Raw genomic sequence first — 14958 nt, 5'->3', positions numbered from 1 at the left:
ATAAATACTGTGGCAACAAGAGCAGGTCAGAGGCTAGGTATTCTGCAGCGAGTGTCTCACCTCCTGACTCCACAAAGCCTTTCTACCATCTACAAGGCACAAGTAAGGAGTGCCATGGAATACTTTCCACTTGCCTGGATGAGTGCAGCTCCAACAACACTCAACAAGCTCGACACCATCCAGGACAAAGCAGCCCGCTTGATTGGCACCCCATCTACCACCTTAAACATTCACTCCCTCCACCACCAGCGCACCGTGGCTGCAGTGTGTACCATCTACAAGATGCACTGCAGCAACTCGCCAAGACTTCTTCGGCAGCACCTACCAAACCCGCGACCTCTTCCACCTAGAAGGACAAGGGCAGCAGGCGCATGGGAACACCACCACCTCCCATTTCACCTCCAAGTCACACACCATCCTGACTTAGAAGTATATCGGCCGATCCTTCATCGTCGCTGGGTCAAAATCCTGGAACTCCCTCCCTAACAGCACTGTGGGAGCACCTTCACCACACGGGACTGCAGCGATTCAAGAAGGCGGCTCACCGCCACCTTCTCAAGGGCAATTAGGGATGGGCAATAAATGCTGGCCTTGCCAGTAACGCCCACATCCCATATAGCAAATTTAAAAAAAGAAACAGGAAGACAGACAGACAGACAGACATAAAAAAACTGAGACAGAAACAGATTGAGACAGAAACGGAGAGACAGACAGAAAAAAACGGAGACAGAAACAGACAGACAGAGATTGAGAAGTGGTGTTGGTATACTTAAAAGTACGCAAACACATTGTGGAATATCCATGTAGAACCGGGCAGTGTTGCGGTGGAAATTGGAAGTGTCTTTTCCCCCTGTGACACTGTGATTGTAGAATACAGCCGGGGTCATTGGGATACTATCTATTCACGTTTTTCCACAAACTTTTGCTTCTCATCCATCCACAGAGATACAAACGTCCCCCCCATTGTAGCGTCCAGATGTTCCTTAAATGCTTGCAGGGGTTTTGCCTCCATGACTATATCTGAAAGTTAATTCCGAACGTCGATCGCTCTTTGTGTGAAGAAGAATTTTCTGATACCTGTCCTAATAGTGCCCTTCTCTCGTTTGAACCTGTGTCCCCTGGTTCTACTCCCATAGTTCAATTTAAAATAATATTCCCGGTTAACATTGTCAATACCCTTAACTGTCTTCTATCCCTCCTTTCCAGGCCGAATAGTTGAGGTTTCTCCAGTCTCCTCATAACTCAGAGCCCTGCCTTCTGGCTCTTCTCTACACTGCCTCCAGTGTCTGGGGCACCACATTGGCCTGCTTCAAATCCACTGATAGCTCCCAGTGTCCAATGACTCCCTCATAATGATTGTCAGTGCTCCACAAATCTCTGGGAGAAATCCCATGTACCCCTGGGGGGTTTATTTGCTTTGAGCCCTGTCAGCCTGTCTAGGACTTCCATCTCATTTCTAATAAAGTCGTTGATTAGATTTAGGATATCTTTCTGTGGAGAGGGCAGGTTGCTCATGTCTTGCCGTGTGAATATTTGGAGGAAGTATTTACTCCAGAATATTTACTATTTTGTGCTCCTCCTCGGCTTCAAGCACATTTGCATCTTTCTGGTTTTCACCTCTTCTCTGACTGCACTCTTGTTGTTGGGGGTACAAAATGTTTTACTGTGATGTTTAGCTTCAGCTGCCAGCCACTTTCCAGGTCTCTCTCTGCCTCTCCGATCACCTTTTTTAATATGTTTCTGTCCTTTCTTATATTCCTCCAAGTGAGACCCTTCTCCTTTCTTCTTGCAGGTTTTCTCCTGGCCATTTTCCCTCTTTATCTCACTTTTAATTTGTTTGGTGTCCAGTATTGGTATGGTTGGGGCGGTGGGGGAGGTGGTGGGGACTGGGGTGGGGGCATTTAAATTTTAAAAGGCCCCTAATGGAGTACAATGGCGCACGTGGGAACATTTATAATTTCACTAGAAATAACAGCTAGTGGAAGTTCCTGTCGTCACATGTGCAATCACCAGCCCGAATCGTTGGTAAAATCACAGGGTCCAATTTGATCCCAAATACAAATGCAAAATACAGGAAACTCTTTGGTATCCGGCACCGACGGGACCGGGATGGTGCCGGTTGATTAAAAATTCCGGATGACGGAGAGGGTTATCTACCGAGGCTATTTTTAACAAACAAAGAGTCAGACTCCTGTTATTGAGGTGTTCGGACTTCCGACAGCGCCAAGAAGCCGAGCAGTGGCAGTTTGGAGAACTACCCCCACTGACTAACTCGACCACCGCGGGAGACTCAAACTCGGACACATTGCCGGTTATTGAGGTGTTGTTTTTGGAGTATGAATTTTGCCGGTTAATAGAGAATTCTGGATATTTAGGTGCCGTTTAAACGAGAGTTTCCTGTACTGCAGACACTGGAAATCTGAAATAAGAACACAAAGTGCTGGAAATACTCAGCAGGTCAGGCAGTGTCTATGGAGAGAGAAACAAAGTTAACGTTTCGTCCCGTCAATTTGATCCTGTAAATTTCCCGCCCGGTGGATTAGGTCGAAGTTATCCCCTAAATCTAGGGATTCATTTGCTAATCTTTCAATCGTTTGCCAAAGGTTTTTCAAATCTCCACGACACAATTGAAGGGATTGTAATAGCGCAATGATTTTTTTTTAAGTACTAATGTATATGTCGCTCTTTGCCTGGCAGGTAACCAGGATGAAAAGATTCAGTCGGTATTAATCGACTGTAGCAGCGTCATATTCATTGACACAGCCGGAGCGAGATTGTTTGTTCAGGTAACTGATTGCAGAGCCCACACAGAAAGGTACAAACTTCAGAGGTCAAATTCTTCGAACAGTTCCATGTGAGAATGTCAGAAATCACGCTTCCAGATAAAGATTACCTTTCATTCAATGAGCGTGCCCAGTTAGCGTGAAGCTATTTACCCAGTAGTCAAAGGCATCTGATTACAAGTCGAAACAAGGCAAAGCTTGTTAGATCATTGGCATGTGTTGGGGACGCTTTTGGATATCCGACCTTCAAAAAGACAATGAGGTGTTGGTTCGGGTTCAGAGAAAAGCACCTTGGATCATTTTCTTTTGTTATTTTCTCCTAGGATGTGGACAATGCTGGCAAGGCCAGATATATTGTCCATCTGTAGTTACCCTGAGGTGGTAATGGTGGGCCTTCTTCTTGAACTGCTGCAGCCCTATTACTGAACCTCTTAGCTTGCTAAACCACTTCAGAAATCATTAAGAGTCAACCATGAAGTGGAACTGGAGTCACATTAGTGAACCAGTTGGGTTTTTAAAACAATCTGGCAACTTTCATGCTCATTGTGTTCTGGTAGTAGCCCAGAAATCACCAGATTAATGAATTCAATTTGATAACTTACCACAGTGGGATTTAGAATACACACCCTGGGTATGTTAGTCCAGTACCATAGCCACTACACTACCATTCCTGGACAACCTCACAGAACTAATATTGTTTTCCTTGCACACAAAAAAAGTTATAGGGGGGATATGATCCAGGTTTTTAAAATGACAAAGAGCAGTTGTTAATGTAAATGTAAGCAGGCTATTTGCATTTTGAATGTAGAAATAGGGGATTTGACACAGTGCCGCGCCTCCCAAACCCATGACCTCTACCACCTAGAAGGACAAGGGCAGCAGGAGCATGGGAACACCACCACCTCCAAGTTCCCCACCATCCTGACTTGGAAATATATCGGCTGTTCCTTCATTGTCGCTGGGCCAAAATCCTGGAACTCCCTCCCTAACCACACTGTGGGAGTACCCTCACCACACGGACTGCAGCGGTTCAAGAAGGCGGCTCACCACCACCTTCTCAAGGGCAATTAGGGATGGGCAATAAATACTGGCCTTGCCAGCGACGCCCACATCCCATGAATGAATTTTTTTAAAATCCTGCAACAAATCCCACAAATTTCGATACTTTCTCCATGTAGCAGGATGTACTGTGTGAGATCCTTACTTACAGCTTCCATTATTTAACTGGTTAAATTCCATAAATGACAGTTCCACAGTCCTAGGAGTATTTGAAGTAAAAGTCCCAAAGGCAGTGATAGTGCTGGTTTCTGAGTGGATCTGAACATTAATGAATCACTTGCCCTGTCCCATGATACGGGAGACAGGACATGGGCGGTTGAAGGAGTGTGCTTGATGGGCTGAATGGCCTTTTCTTATTCCATGCTCTCTCATGTTTTTTTAAATGACCTATTAACAGTATACACTAAAATGTCTAATATTCATGTTTGTACCACTAGATCTATGATATGGGCTGCACTGTATTTCAGTGACACCTCCTCAATGCTCCATGAAATAATGCTTCAATAACCCCAGGGTTTATCCTGGTTAACTTCTCCCGCCCATTATAGAATCCACTTGCTTTCCATTTCCATTGTGGGTTTCATAGTGAGTAATTTAGACTCAATCGGCGAAGGTGGAAATGACCCCTTTTACGTTTGTCAAAATTAGATAGAAGAAACTGAAATTATCACTAAAATGTCATCAGAATATTTATATAAGAAAAGCAGGTCACAAATGAACAGAGGTTGAAGCTCCCATTGTTACCACTCTCCCCACCTCCAAGTTCCTCCTGTCACATAGAATTTAGAATCATAGAAATTTACGGCACAGAAGGAGGCCATTTGGCCCATCGTGTCTGCACTGTTCGAAAAAGAGCTCTCCACCCTAATCCCCCTTTCCAGCTCTTGGTCCGTAGCCCTGTAAGTTACGGCACTTCAAGTGCATATCCCAGCATTTTTTAAATGTGATGAGGGTTTCTGCCTCTCCCACCCTTTCAGGCAGTGAGTTCCAGACCCCCACCGCCCTCTGGGTGAAAAAAGTTCTCCTCAACTCCCCTCTAATCCTTCTACCAATTACTTTAAATCTCTGCCCCCTGGTTATTGACCTCTCTGCTCGGGAAATAGGTCCTTCCTATCCACTCTATCTAGGCCCCTCATAATTCTATACACCTCAATTAAATCTCCCCTCAGCCTCCTCTGTTCCAAGGAAAACAACCCCAGCCTATCTAATCTTCCCTCATAGCTAAAATTCCCCAGCCCAGGCAACATCCTCGTAAATCTCCTCTGCACCCTCTCCAGTGCAGTCACATCTTTCCTGTAATGTGGTGACCAGATTCTAGCTGAGGCTTAACTAGTGTTTTATATAGTTCGAGCATAACCTCCCTGCTCTTACCGTGTGCCTTCTTAACCACCTTATCTACCTGTCCTGCTACCTTCAGGGACCCGTGGACATGCACTCCAAGGTCCCTCTGTTCCTCTACACTTCTCAGTATCCTACCATTTACAGCACAAAAAACAGGCCATTCAGCCCAACTGGTCTATGTTTATGTTTCACACGAGCCTCCTCCCACCCCTCTTCATCTCACCCTATCAACATATCCTTCTATTCCTTTGTCCCTCATGTACTTATCTAGCTTCCCCTTAAGCTGCCATCAGGGTGTCTCAAAGAAATGTAATGCTCAGGGGCACTGCTCCAGAAAATAAACAGTTGGTCTTACTTTCTCCAATGGTCTTATTTTGCAGATGTGTGTGGAATGTCAAAAAGCCGACATGTGGGTCTACCTAGCAGAATGCAACAGTAAGTATCATAATAAGGAGATCGCCATGCCATATCATCTGTTGAAATGTCTTCCCTTAGGAGTCAGTTGATTTTTGGTTTGGGATACTGAGTGTATTATATTATGGCGTACCCTTGATGTGACAATCCACTGCAGTGAAACCAAGCCCTCTTGAAGAGCTTCCCCTGTTGACTTGGCAGAGATGTAAATGGTACCACATGGTGTGCTGCACGAGACGCACAGGCCAGGAAGGTTCCAGGGGCAGGGAATGGACTCACAGACAGACAGAGTGAGGCAGATACCCACTGATAATAAACATCCAAAAACGAGCACTAAACTTCCTAAATCACCTCAAATCTAGCTCCCCAGACACCCTTCATTTCAAAGCCTTTCAGACCCAAGAGCTAAACCCAGAAAAGAGTCCCCTGAGTCAGCTGCTACTGAAACTAAGTACTCAGCCGGACCCTGACCAGCCCCAGACCAACACAGCCATCCAAACACCAATCCGAGTGAACCAAATCATTAAAAAATGCAAAGAAACCTACCTGGAACATTGGAACAAAATAACCGAAAGCCAAAGCAGATTAGAATGTTACCGGGCCCTAAAAAGAGAATATAAACTGGCAGACTACCTCACGACCATCAGAGACACAAAACAGAGACAGACCCTCACCAGGTACAGACTAAGCGACCACCAACTGGAAATTGAAAAAGGCAGATACAAGAAATCCTGGCAGCCTAGAGAGAATAGAATATGCGATCAATGTCTGGCCGGCGAGGTTGAAACAGAGATGCATTTCCTCCTAAAATGCGAAAAATTCAACACATCAAGAAACATATTATTCAACAAGCTAAGCCAAACAACCCCAGATTTCAAGGAATTGGATGACCTGTCAAAATTGAGATTAGTCCTAGGAGAAGGAGACAGACCATACCTTGGGGCCAAATATGTAACAACATGTCACAACCTGAGGACTGTTTAAAATTAAGACTGTTTAAAATTAATATTGAACGTACCAAATGAAGTAGAAAGACTGTTTAAAATTAATATTGTTTAAAAGTAATATTGTATGTACCCAACAAATGTCAAATCGATTGACACCTACAGAATGTTGGAAAACTGTACCTTTTTGCTATGTAAGCTTTGGCAATATGGTTCTCTGTAAACTTTCATGCCAATAAAGCATTTGAATTGGAATTGGAATTGGAAAGAGTCTGATAGAAACTGGATGGAGAATGAAAGCGAACGAGGTGGGGAATGAGCTCAGGGAGAAAGAAGAAAGCTTTGGAGGCCAAGGAATTGCATTGAGAGAGGGCAAGAAACTTTACTTCTGATTTCCCCCAGTTCATGCTGGATCTCTTTTCACCCTCCTCCCAGTTCACTCTAACATTCTTCATCTTCGTCAATTCAAGTTAAATAATGAGCTCACACCCAAGAGACTTAGCCTCACATGGAAGGTGGTCAAGACAAGACAAACCATTCACCTTCAGCTTGGTTAGTTAGCTCATCCCATTGTCTTCTTGGACTTTGAAACATCTAGATTAGCTTATAGAGATAAAAACAGAAACTGCTAGAAATACTCAGCGGGTCAGGCAGCATCTGTGGAGAGAGAAACAGTCAACGTTTCAGTTCGATGAACTTTCATCAGAACTGAAAGAAGTTGGAGATGTAACCGGTTTTAAGCAAGTGCAGGGGCAGAGAAAGAGGGGAGGGGAGGAAAGAACAAAAGGGAAAGTCTGTGATAGGATGGAAGGCAGGAGAGATCAAATGACTTGTTTAAAACCTGTTACATCTCTAACTTTTTCCAGTTCTGACGAAGGGTCATCGCCCTGAAACTTTGACTCTGTTTCTCTCTCCACAGATGCTGCCTGACCTGCTGAGTGTTTCCAGCATTTTCTGTTTTTATTTCAGACTTCCAGCATCCGCAGTATTTTGCTTTTGTTTAGCTTCTAGGGAGTTGGAGGAAAGCTAGAGTTCGAGTTAAGGAATCAGGCCATTCTAAAGATGCAGTCATTGATTTTTACGTAGTTACAAATGTCTTTGTTCTTTATGTTTTCTAGAAGATGTTTTGAAAATATTGACGTGTAGCGGCCTACTTAACCACCTTCGTCCAGAGCAGATCTTTGTAACAGTGCACGATGCTGTTGTCTACGTACAGCAAATGAAGGTAACAGTCTTTCTAATGCGGTTTTCTCCTGTTTTTGTTCCCCAAGACTGTCCATCCCAACACATTCTGTAAAGGCAGTGGCTGCTGCCAACGAAGTTGAAGTATTTCGCATGCGTAGTTTGAAAATGGCGGTGGTTTTTACCCAGAACATTCCTAGCGATAGAATAGGCCCTATAAATACTGCAGGGGGCTGGTGCGCGGAGAAGGCTCGGTTGGGGGGGGGAGGTCCTGTGGGTGCACAGTACCGCCAGTAGGGTGATGGAGACAAAGCGGAGAGAAGGTTCCGGAGCGGGGAGGAGGCAGGGGAACAATGGAACCGGTGGGGAGGCTTTGTAAACACCCGGTGTAGGCCTCAAGCCCCGAACGAGAACCTACAGGCCCCGCTTTTGCACCGAGCGGGTCGGCAGTATCGCTACTGCCAAACAGAGCCGCGTCAGGACAAGAAAATCTGTGCCAGCAAAGCACAGCAAACGTCCATTTTTATTAATTGTCTTCTCCTTTCCCTTCACACGGAGCTCGCGCTCCGAACAAATAAATCTCCGCAACCCTCCCCTCATGAAATTATTATACATTTATACTTAAACCAACCCGCGATATTATTATACATTATTATTAAACCAACCCAGAGCTCCACAGATTTATGCGATATTACGATATTATTATACATTAAGGGGGAAAAATTGGATCGCGCTCCCTTTGAGGCGCTAACTTTGCCGGGTTGCTACTTTTAGCACCCCAAAATAATTAGCACCCCTGCGCCCAAAATTCACTGGTAGCGCCCCAAGAGGGAGGCGGGGCGCTACTGGAAGCACCCCGCCTCTCTCTTGGGGCGCTGAGAGTGAATATCACGGCGCTGCGGCACATCGTGCCGCGGTACTGCAGGCCTTCCTCCCCTTATTACGGGCGCTAACGGTTACCGCCGCCACTAACCTCCTGCTAAATTTCGCGGGAGGCGTTGGCGGCGCCACGCCCAGGCGCTAGTTGCTTTGCGCCCCGTTAGCGCCCTCTAATGGGAGGTGCAAATCAACCAAATTTTGCCCCCCAATACTTAAACCAACGCAGCTTCCGATCTTTGGCAGCAGTCACTCTGTTCTGCAAGAGTGTAATATAAGAGCATGTTAAACTTAATTAAGCTCCGGCTTTATTTAGCTTCAAACCACCTCCCCTGCTTCCCCTAAACTGCCTCACACAAAAGCTGCCTCTCGACAGCTGAACTTTGAATTCCTCCTTATTTTAGAGACCAGGGGCAATGTATCCCAACGAGGAGAGGAGATGTCCACAGTGAAAGGGCCCTGCCTTTGCATTTCTCCAGTCACAGGAGGACACATGGTCAAGTGTCACACCTTGCAGAGAGGGCACCACTAAAAACTCAGGAAGCGTTGGCCCTCCCAGACTCATATTTTTAACAAATAACAGTACCATAACATAGCTGATAACTGTCCAAACTGTGCCAAATAATATAAAATGTATCCCGCAGTGGCCACCGGTGGCAAAGAGCATCCAGTCAGCTGGCACTTTAAGGATTAGCCAGGCAAGATCTAAAGCTTGAAACATAGGCGGGAAACTAGCCTGGTCGGATCTGCCACCCATTTTACACCCCGCACGATTTTACTTTCCATCGACTTATGGGCGACAGATACGAACCCGTCAACTTCCTGCTGGGCGCATCACGTTAAAATGATCCCCAATGCGTAAGGGTGCTACTTTGAGATAGGCCAGTGGCAAAAAAGTAGGGCTGGCATGATCGACTGTCTCCCCTTTAAAGCGTCGACCCCACTAATACCTCTCGGGGAGGGTCTGGTCCACCCAAACTGATTTTTAAAAGTAAAGTAACAAATTGAAATGGTGAGGCTGGGGGAAAACAAAACCAAAATTCCACGCGGTGCCCAGTGGTGACAGAACATGGGAACAGGAGGATCCATTCAGCCCCTCGAGCCTGTTGCACCATTCAGTTAGATCATGGCTGATCTGTATCTTAACTCCCATCTAACAGCCCTGATTCCGTATCCCTTAATACCCTTGCCTAACAAAAATCCATCCATCTCAGTTTTGAAATTTCCAATTGACCCCCAGCCTCAACAGCTTAATGGGGGAGAGTGTTCCAGGTTTCCGCTACCCTTTGTGTGAAGAAGTGCTTCCTGACATCACCCCTGAACGGCCTGGCTCTAATTTTAAGGTTGTGCCCCCTTGTTCTGGACTCCCCCCCACCAGAGGAAATAGTTTCTCTCGATCTACCCTGTCAACTTCTTTAATCATCTTAAACACCTCAATTAGCTCACCCCTTAATCAATCTTCTATACTCTTGGGAATACAAGCCCAGTCTATGCAACCTGTCCTCATAATTTAACCCTTTTAGCCCCGGTATCATTCTGGTGAATCTGCGCTGCCCCGCCTCCAAGGCCAATATACCCTTCCTGAGGTACGGGGCCCAGAACAGAACACAGTGTCCAGATAGGGTCTAACCAGAGCTTTATACAACTGTATAAGGCGGCCATCCACTGAGCTGGTAGACAGCGCATTCTGACATTTAAGGGTTACCCGCGCACAAACATAGGCAAGCAGTCGGAGAAAGACAATGGAAGGGTGTTCTTCAGTAAAGGTGATGCATGGAATGGGTTCAATGTGATTCCTCATCACCAGTCAGTGCAAAGCTAATGTTAATAAAGCCAATCAAAGCTCAGGAGATATTTCCAGGGCATGGCACTGGAACTTAATCTATAAATGCATTGAAAGGGTTTGGAGAAGATAGACAAGGAAAGGTTCCAGGACTTGGGGCACTAAGCTACGAGGAGATCCTTGTAGAGCTCAACTCACTTTCACTGGGGTAAAGAGAATTGAGTGGGATGTGTTCTTTTAATGAAAAATGGGAGAATCGCCTGTCTTCAACATAATTGACGTCATGAGTGGGTGCGAAGTGTGCAGTTCCTGAGAACGAGGAGCCAATCATGAGCCACCTGCAATGGTGATACTTCCTAAGCAGCTACCGAGCTACTTGAACAGCATAAATGGCGATTGGTTCGCTAGTCCAGCTTTGCAGTGCACAATGTTTGAGGAAAGTGCTTGAGCGCCAAGCGCGGAAAAAAAGGAGATTTACAAACCAGGTGCTGCCCATATTGGAGCCTCCTTAAGGTGCTAACATGCGTTCAGTACTGGGGGGGCGGGCGTGATTTGCCGCAGCGCAAAAGCCTGCAAACTTCTACTACTTGCCATGCGTTACACGATCTGCTGACTGTAGACCGCAATTTTGCATAAAACATCCCACAGGCGGTGGAAATGCCCATTTCTGAGGAGATCAGAACGATAACTAATCACTTGCCCTCTCCGTGATACAGCAGACTGTGCATGGGTGGTGGAAGGAACAGGCTTGATGGGCCAAATGGCTTGTTCTTATTCTGTGTTTTCTCACAGTTCCTCAGCCTCTTTCTGTAATTGTGACCGGAAACTTGAAACCATCTTTGTTTTCCCTCTTGAATCTTTGCTGCAGCTTCTATATCTTCTGGTAACCATGGTCACCACACACCTGTACCTGTTACTTTAGCAGTGCTTTGTAGAGGCTCCTATCAGTTCTTGGACTTAGCTTCCACAGGTCCACTTCTGCACCCCAGCATTTCATTTGCCTTAACAATTGTTGCTTTGCTCTTTCGATGCGCAGTCAACTATTATACCTGGTCCTTTTCTCCTGATTGACCCTATTTGTTGCTACAAGGAGCTAGCCTATGGGGTAGTGAAGAGTTGCAGTGGACCACAGGGAATCGGGTGCATCAAGAAAGCAGAGAAAGAATTAAGTGGAGATGGATGGGCAAGCTGGCAAATTGCCACAACGGGAAAGCAGCTCCCGCTGTAACTAGCAAGTGGAATTTTCCAGCTCTGTTCCTTCCACAAGTCATCGTGCTCGCATTCAGTGACCAGGAAGCAACCTGGAAATAGTAAATGGATATCCTGTTATGTGAATGAATCACTGAAGAGCAATCCCACAAAATTTGAAACTTTCTATTTGATCATTTTTCTTTTTTTAGGAAGCATCATCACAGAAAAGCACTACAATTTGGGTATGAAAGATTCCTGTGGACTTTCAGCTCAATAACCGCTGTAACCAAGCACTTAAAGGACATTCGCAAGGTCCTGCACGACCATAATTGCCTTTCAAGGATACTTGAAAGGAAATAAATAGATTCTGTCCAAGCTGGAGCGCAGAATGAGAATTATTTTCTAATCTAAAATGTATAGCATTTTGCTAACAGAAAACAGTTACAGATCGAGCTGTATAAAATGGCTTCTTGGGGACTGAATCAAAATGGTTGCCTGGGGACTGAATCAAAATGGTTGCCTGAAGCAAATTGCAGTTAGGTTCAAGTGAAAGGTCACACGTTAAAAACGAGGAAGTCAGCTTTAACTCCCCCACAATTGAAGTTGTCATTTGGGATCGTCTCACCCAGATGGGATCTTATTGTAATTGTGCAGAATGGATCTGGGCTGTCACAGTGATAGTGAATGAGATAAATAACTAGAGTGATTGGTTAAAGGGGCACCTTCTTCATGAAAGTGTTTGGCAAGACAGTCTAGTTGATTGGAGATGGAGGTGAGGTAGTTGGGGTTGAGAAGAGCGATGCCCATGTTTGCATGGGCAAAGTGATTGAGCTGGGAACCTTGATTAAGCTGAGCATCCTGGATGTCACCAGTGTTGGTCCAGGCTGCTACCTGTGGATGAAGCTTCCTTTATTTACAAACATAAAATGCAATGGTGTTGAAACACGTGGCAACGGTAACATGTGATGGCCCTCACTCTTCTCCCCCCCCCCCCCCCACCAAGCAGGTTTGCCAAACATCTTTTCATCAAGGCAGTGCCCCTTTCATTTCTGTTAAGGAACTTTACACTTGACTTCGATAAACTGCTGTTGTTTCTCGAATAATACTGTGGTTAAAGACAGTCAAAGTCGAGACTCCCTATGGCTCGGTACACCGTGTAACTGAATCAAACAGGCCGGGAAGGTCTCAGGTTTGACCCCCAGTCTCTGCTGAGTTGGCTGACCTCTGCTGCAAAAGGAGGCAAGGTTGTCACAATTGATCAGAGTGCCCCTGTGCTCAGAAGGGGAAAATCGTCCAGGGTTCCTGCTCCTGATCACTATCCAGTGACGCCTGCCGGAAAATGCGTGTGTGTGGACTTTGCTAAGAGCAGGTTTGGGTTCAGCTATGTTGCCCCTAATGGAACATGGGAACAGGAGGAGGCCGTTCAGCCCCTCGAGCCTGTTCCACCATCCAATCAGATCATGGCTGATCTGTATCTTAACCCCATCTACCCGCCTTGGTTCCATAACCCTTAATACCCTTACCCAACAAAAATCTATCAATCTCAGTTTGAAATTTCCAATTGACCCCCAGCCTCAACAGCTTTTTGGGGGAGAGAGTTCCAGATTTCCACCGCCCTTTGTGTGAAGAAGTGTTTCCTGACATCACCCCTGAATGGCCTGGCTCTAATTTTAAGGTTATGCCCCCTTGTTCTGGACTCCCCCCACCAGAGGAAATAGTTTCTCTCGATCTACCCTCTCGAATCCTTTCATCATCTTAAACACCTCAATTGGATGGTCAAGTTAATGGTCAAGTACCTTGCCAAGAACATAAGAAATAGGAGCAGGAGTCGGCCATTTGGCCCCTCGAGCCTGCTCCGCCATTCAATAAGATCATGGCTGATATTCGACCTCAACTCCATTTTCCTGCACTATCCCCATATCCCTTAATTCCCTTTGTTCCCAAAATGTTATCGATCCCTGTCTTGAATATACTCAATGACTGAGCCTCCACAGCCCTCTGGGGGAGAGAATTCCAAAGATTCACCACCCTCTAAGTGAAGAAATTTCTCCTCCTCTCAGTCCTAAATGGCCGACCCCTTATTCTGAGACTGCGACCCCTGGTTCTAGACTCCCCAGCCAGGGGAAACATCCTCCCTGCATCTACCCAGTCAAGCCCTGTAAGAATTTTATATATTTCTTGCCACTCTTCCTCACACACGAAGATTGGCCACTTGGGCGAGATACTGGGCTGCCCATTAGCCATGGCACTGTACCCCAGCACCAGCCAATGCCTTCAGGAGAACAAGGCAGGAGAAAAAAATGCTAGGGACTACTTGTGCAGAATTGAGACACCCAAGAGAGCTCAGGGGCAGAGTGGGTTTCAGAGTTGAAAGATCATTTTTACCCATCACTACTTAGCGCTGGCAATGTGTTTAAACCATTCACGATTCTACCAATCCTTAATTGTTGTGTCTGATTTACCAATGTGATTTTGTTAGAAATTCATGTCTGTAAATAAACAATCATTTATAAAGTGCAACGTTGTATGGCGGATATTTCCAATGTTTTATTAAACACCAACATGGTAGTCACCTGTTAGATGCTGAGTATTTATTGCACCAAGTTTCACTGGGAGCCACTGGTCTAAGTGAACCATAAACCACAGGCCGCAGTATATTATCAGGTGATAACACACCAGGGGATGAAATGAGGCCATAGATCTGGAGGGCGAAGCTTGAGGTTAATCATCCTCCTGTGAACTGGGGACAACCCAGGCAATGTGCGTCCTGCACAAATGAGGTGGCGCCTGCTGATTACAGGTGCCCTGGAAACTGGCACGGACGGGGCGCTGGGCAGAGGAAATTCGGCCCCCTTGTATCCTTGCAATGCCCTCCAACTTGTGTCACATAAACACTATGCTGGCATGGTTGCCAATGGCCTCTTCCTGTGCTACTGAAAGCGTGCCACTGATGGAGGCCAAGTCCTCCCATCAGCCACTGACCTGTGTGAGCACAGATTGTTGGACTTGCACAAGGACCCTGGATCCCTTCTTCATGGTTGTCTGCTTTCTGCCTCCATCATGGCATCATTCAGGTTGAATATGTTGGAATAAGTTGGATGGTGGACTCCCCACATTGCCCAGAGCACCATGTGACTGGCACGTACATTAATATATCTACATTCTCCTCTGTTTGAAAGCCAGACCTATGTCGAAATCCCAAAGCAATGCAGTGTGGCCAGTCACCATACTGGACCTCTGCCAAGCATGAACCAGCCGTTCTTTAACCACCAACACTTGCTGCTTCCTCAACCAGGCTCCATGCCTCATCCTGTATTCATGGACATAGGTGGGCATGTGCCATGGCATCCAGCTTCATTATACAGAGGTACAGCTCGTCTGACCC

The 14958-nt window shown here is 46.0% G+C and overlaps 1 protein-coding gene across 1 annotated transcript in view; it reads left to right on the top strand.

Moving 5' to 3' along the window:
* The window catches only part of slc26a10 (solute carrier family 26 member 10), a 96062-nt gene extending 81917 nt beyond the window's left edge, over positions 1-14145 (top strand). The window contains exons 12-15 of the mRNA XM_085972515.1: positions 2698-2786; positions 5564-5618; positions 7660-7766; positions 11783-14145. Coding sequence (XP_085828641.1) covers positions 2698-2786; positions 5564-5618; positions 7660-7766; positions 11783-11821 — 290 coding nt within the window. The 3' untranslated portion in view covers positions 11822-14145. The remainder of the gene's footprint in view (positions 1-2697; positions 2787-5563; positions 5619-7659; positions 7767-11782) is intronic.
* Positions 14146-14958: the final 813 nt, after the last annotated feature.

The sequence above is a fragment of the Somniosus microcephalus genome, chromosome 33, assembly GCF_052327205.1.
Source record: "Somniosus microcephalus isolate GS21.2 chromosome 33, FLI_Smic_1.0, whole genome shotgun sequence".
Classification (NCBI taxonomy): Eukaryota; Metazoa; Chordata; class Chondrichthyes; order Squaliformes; family Somniosidae; genus Somniosus; species Somniosus microcephalus.
Note: the sequence above shows the minus strand (reverse complement) of the source record. Positions and strands in the feature narration are given on the sequence as shown.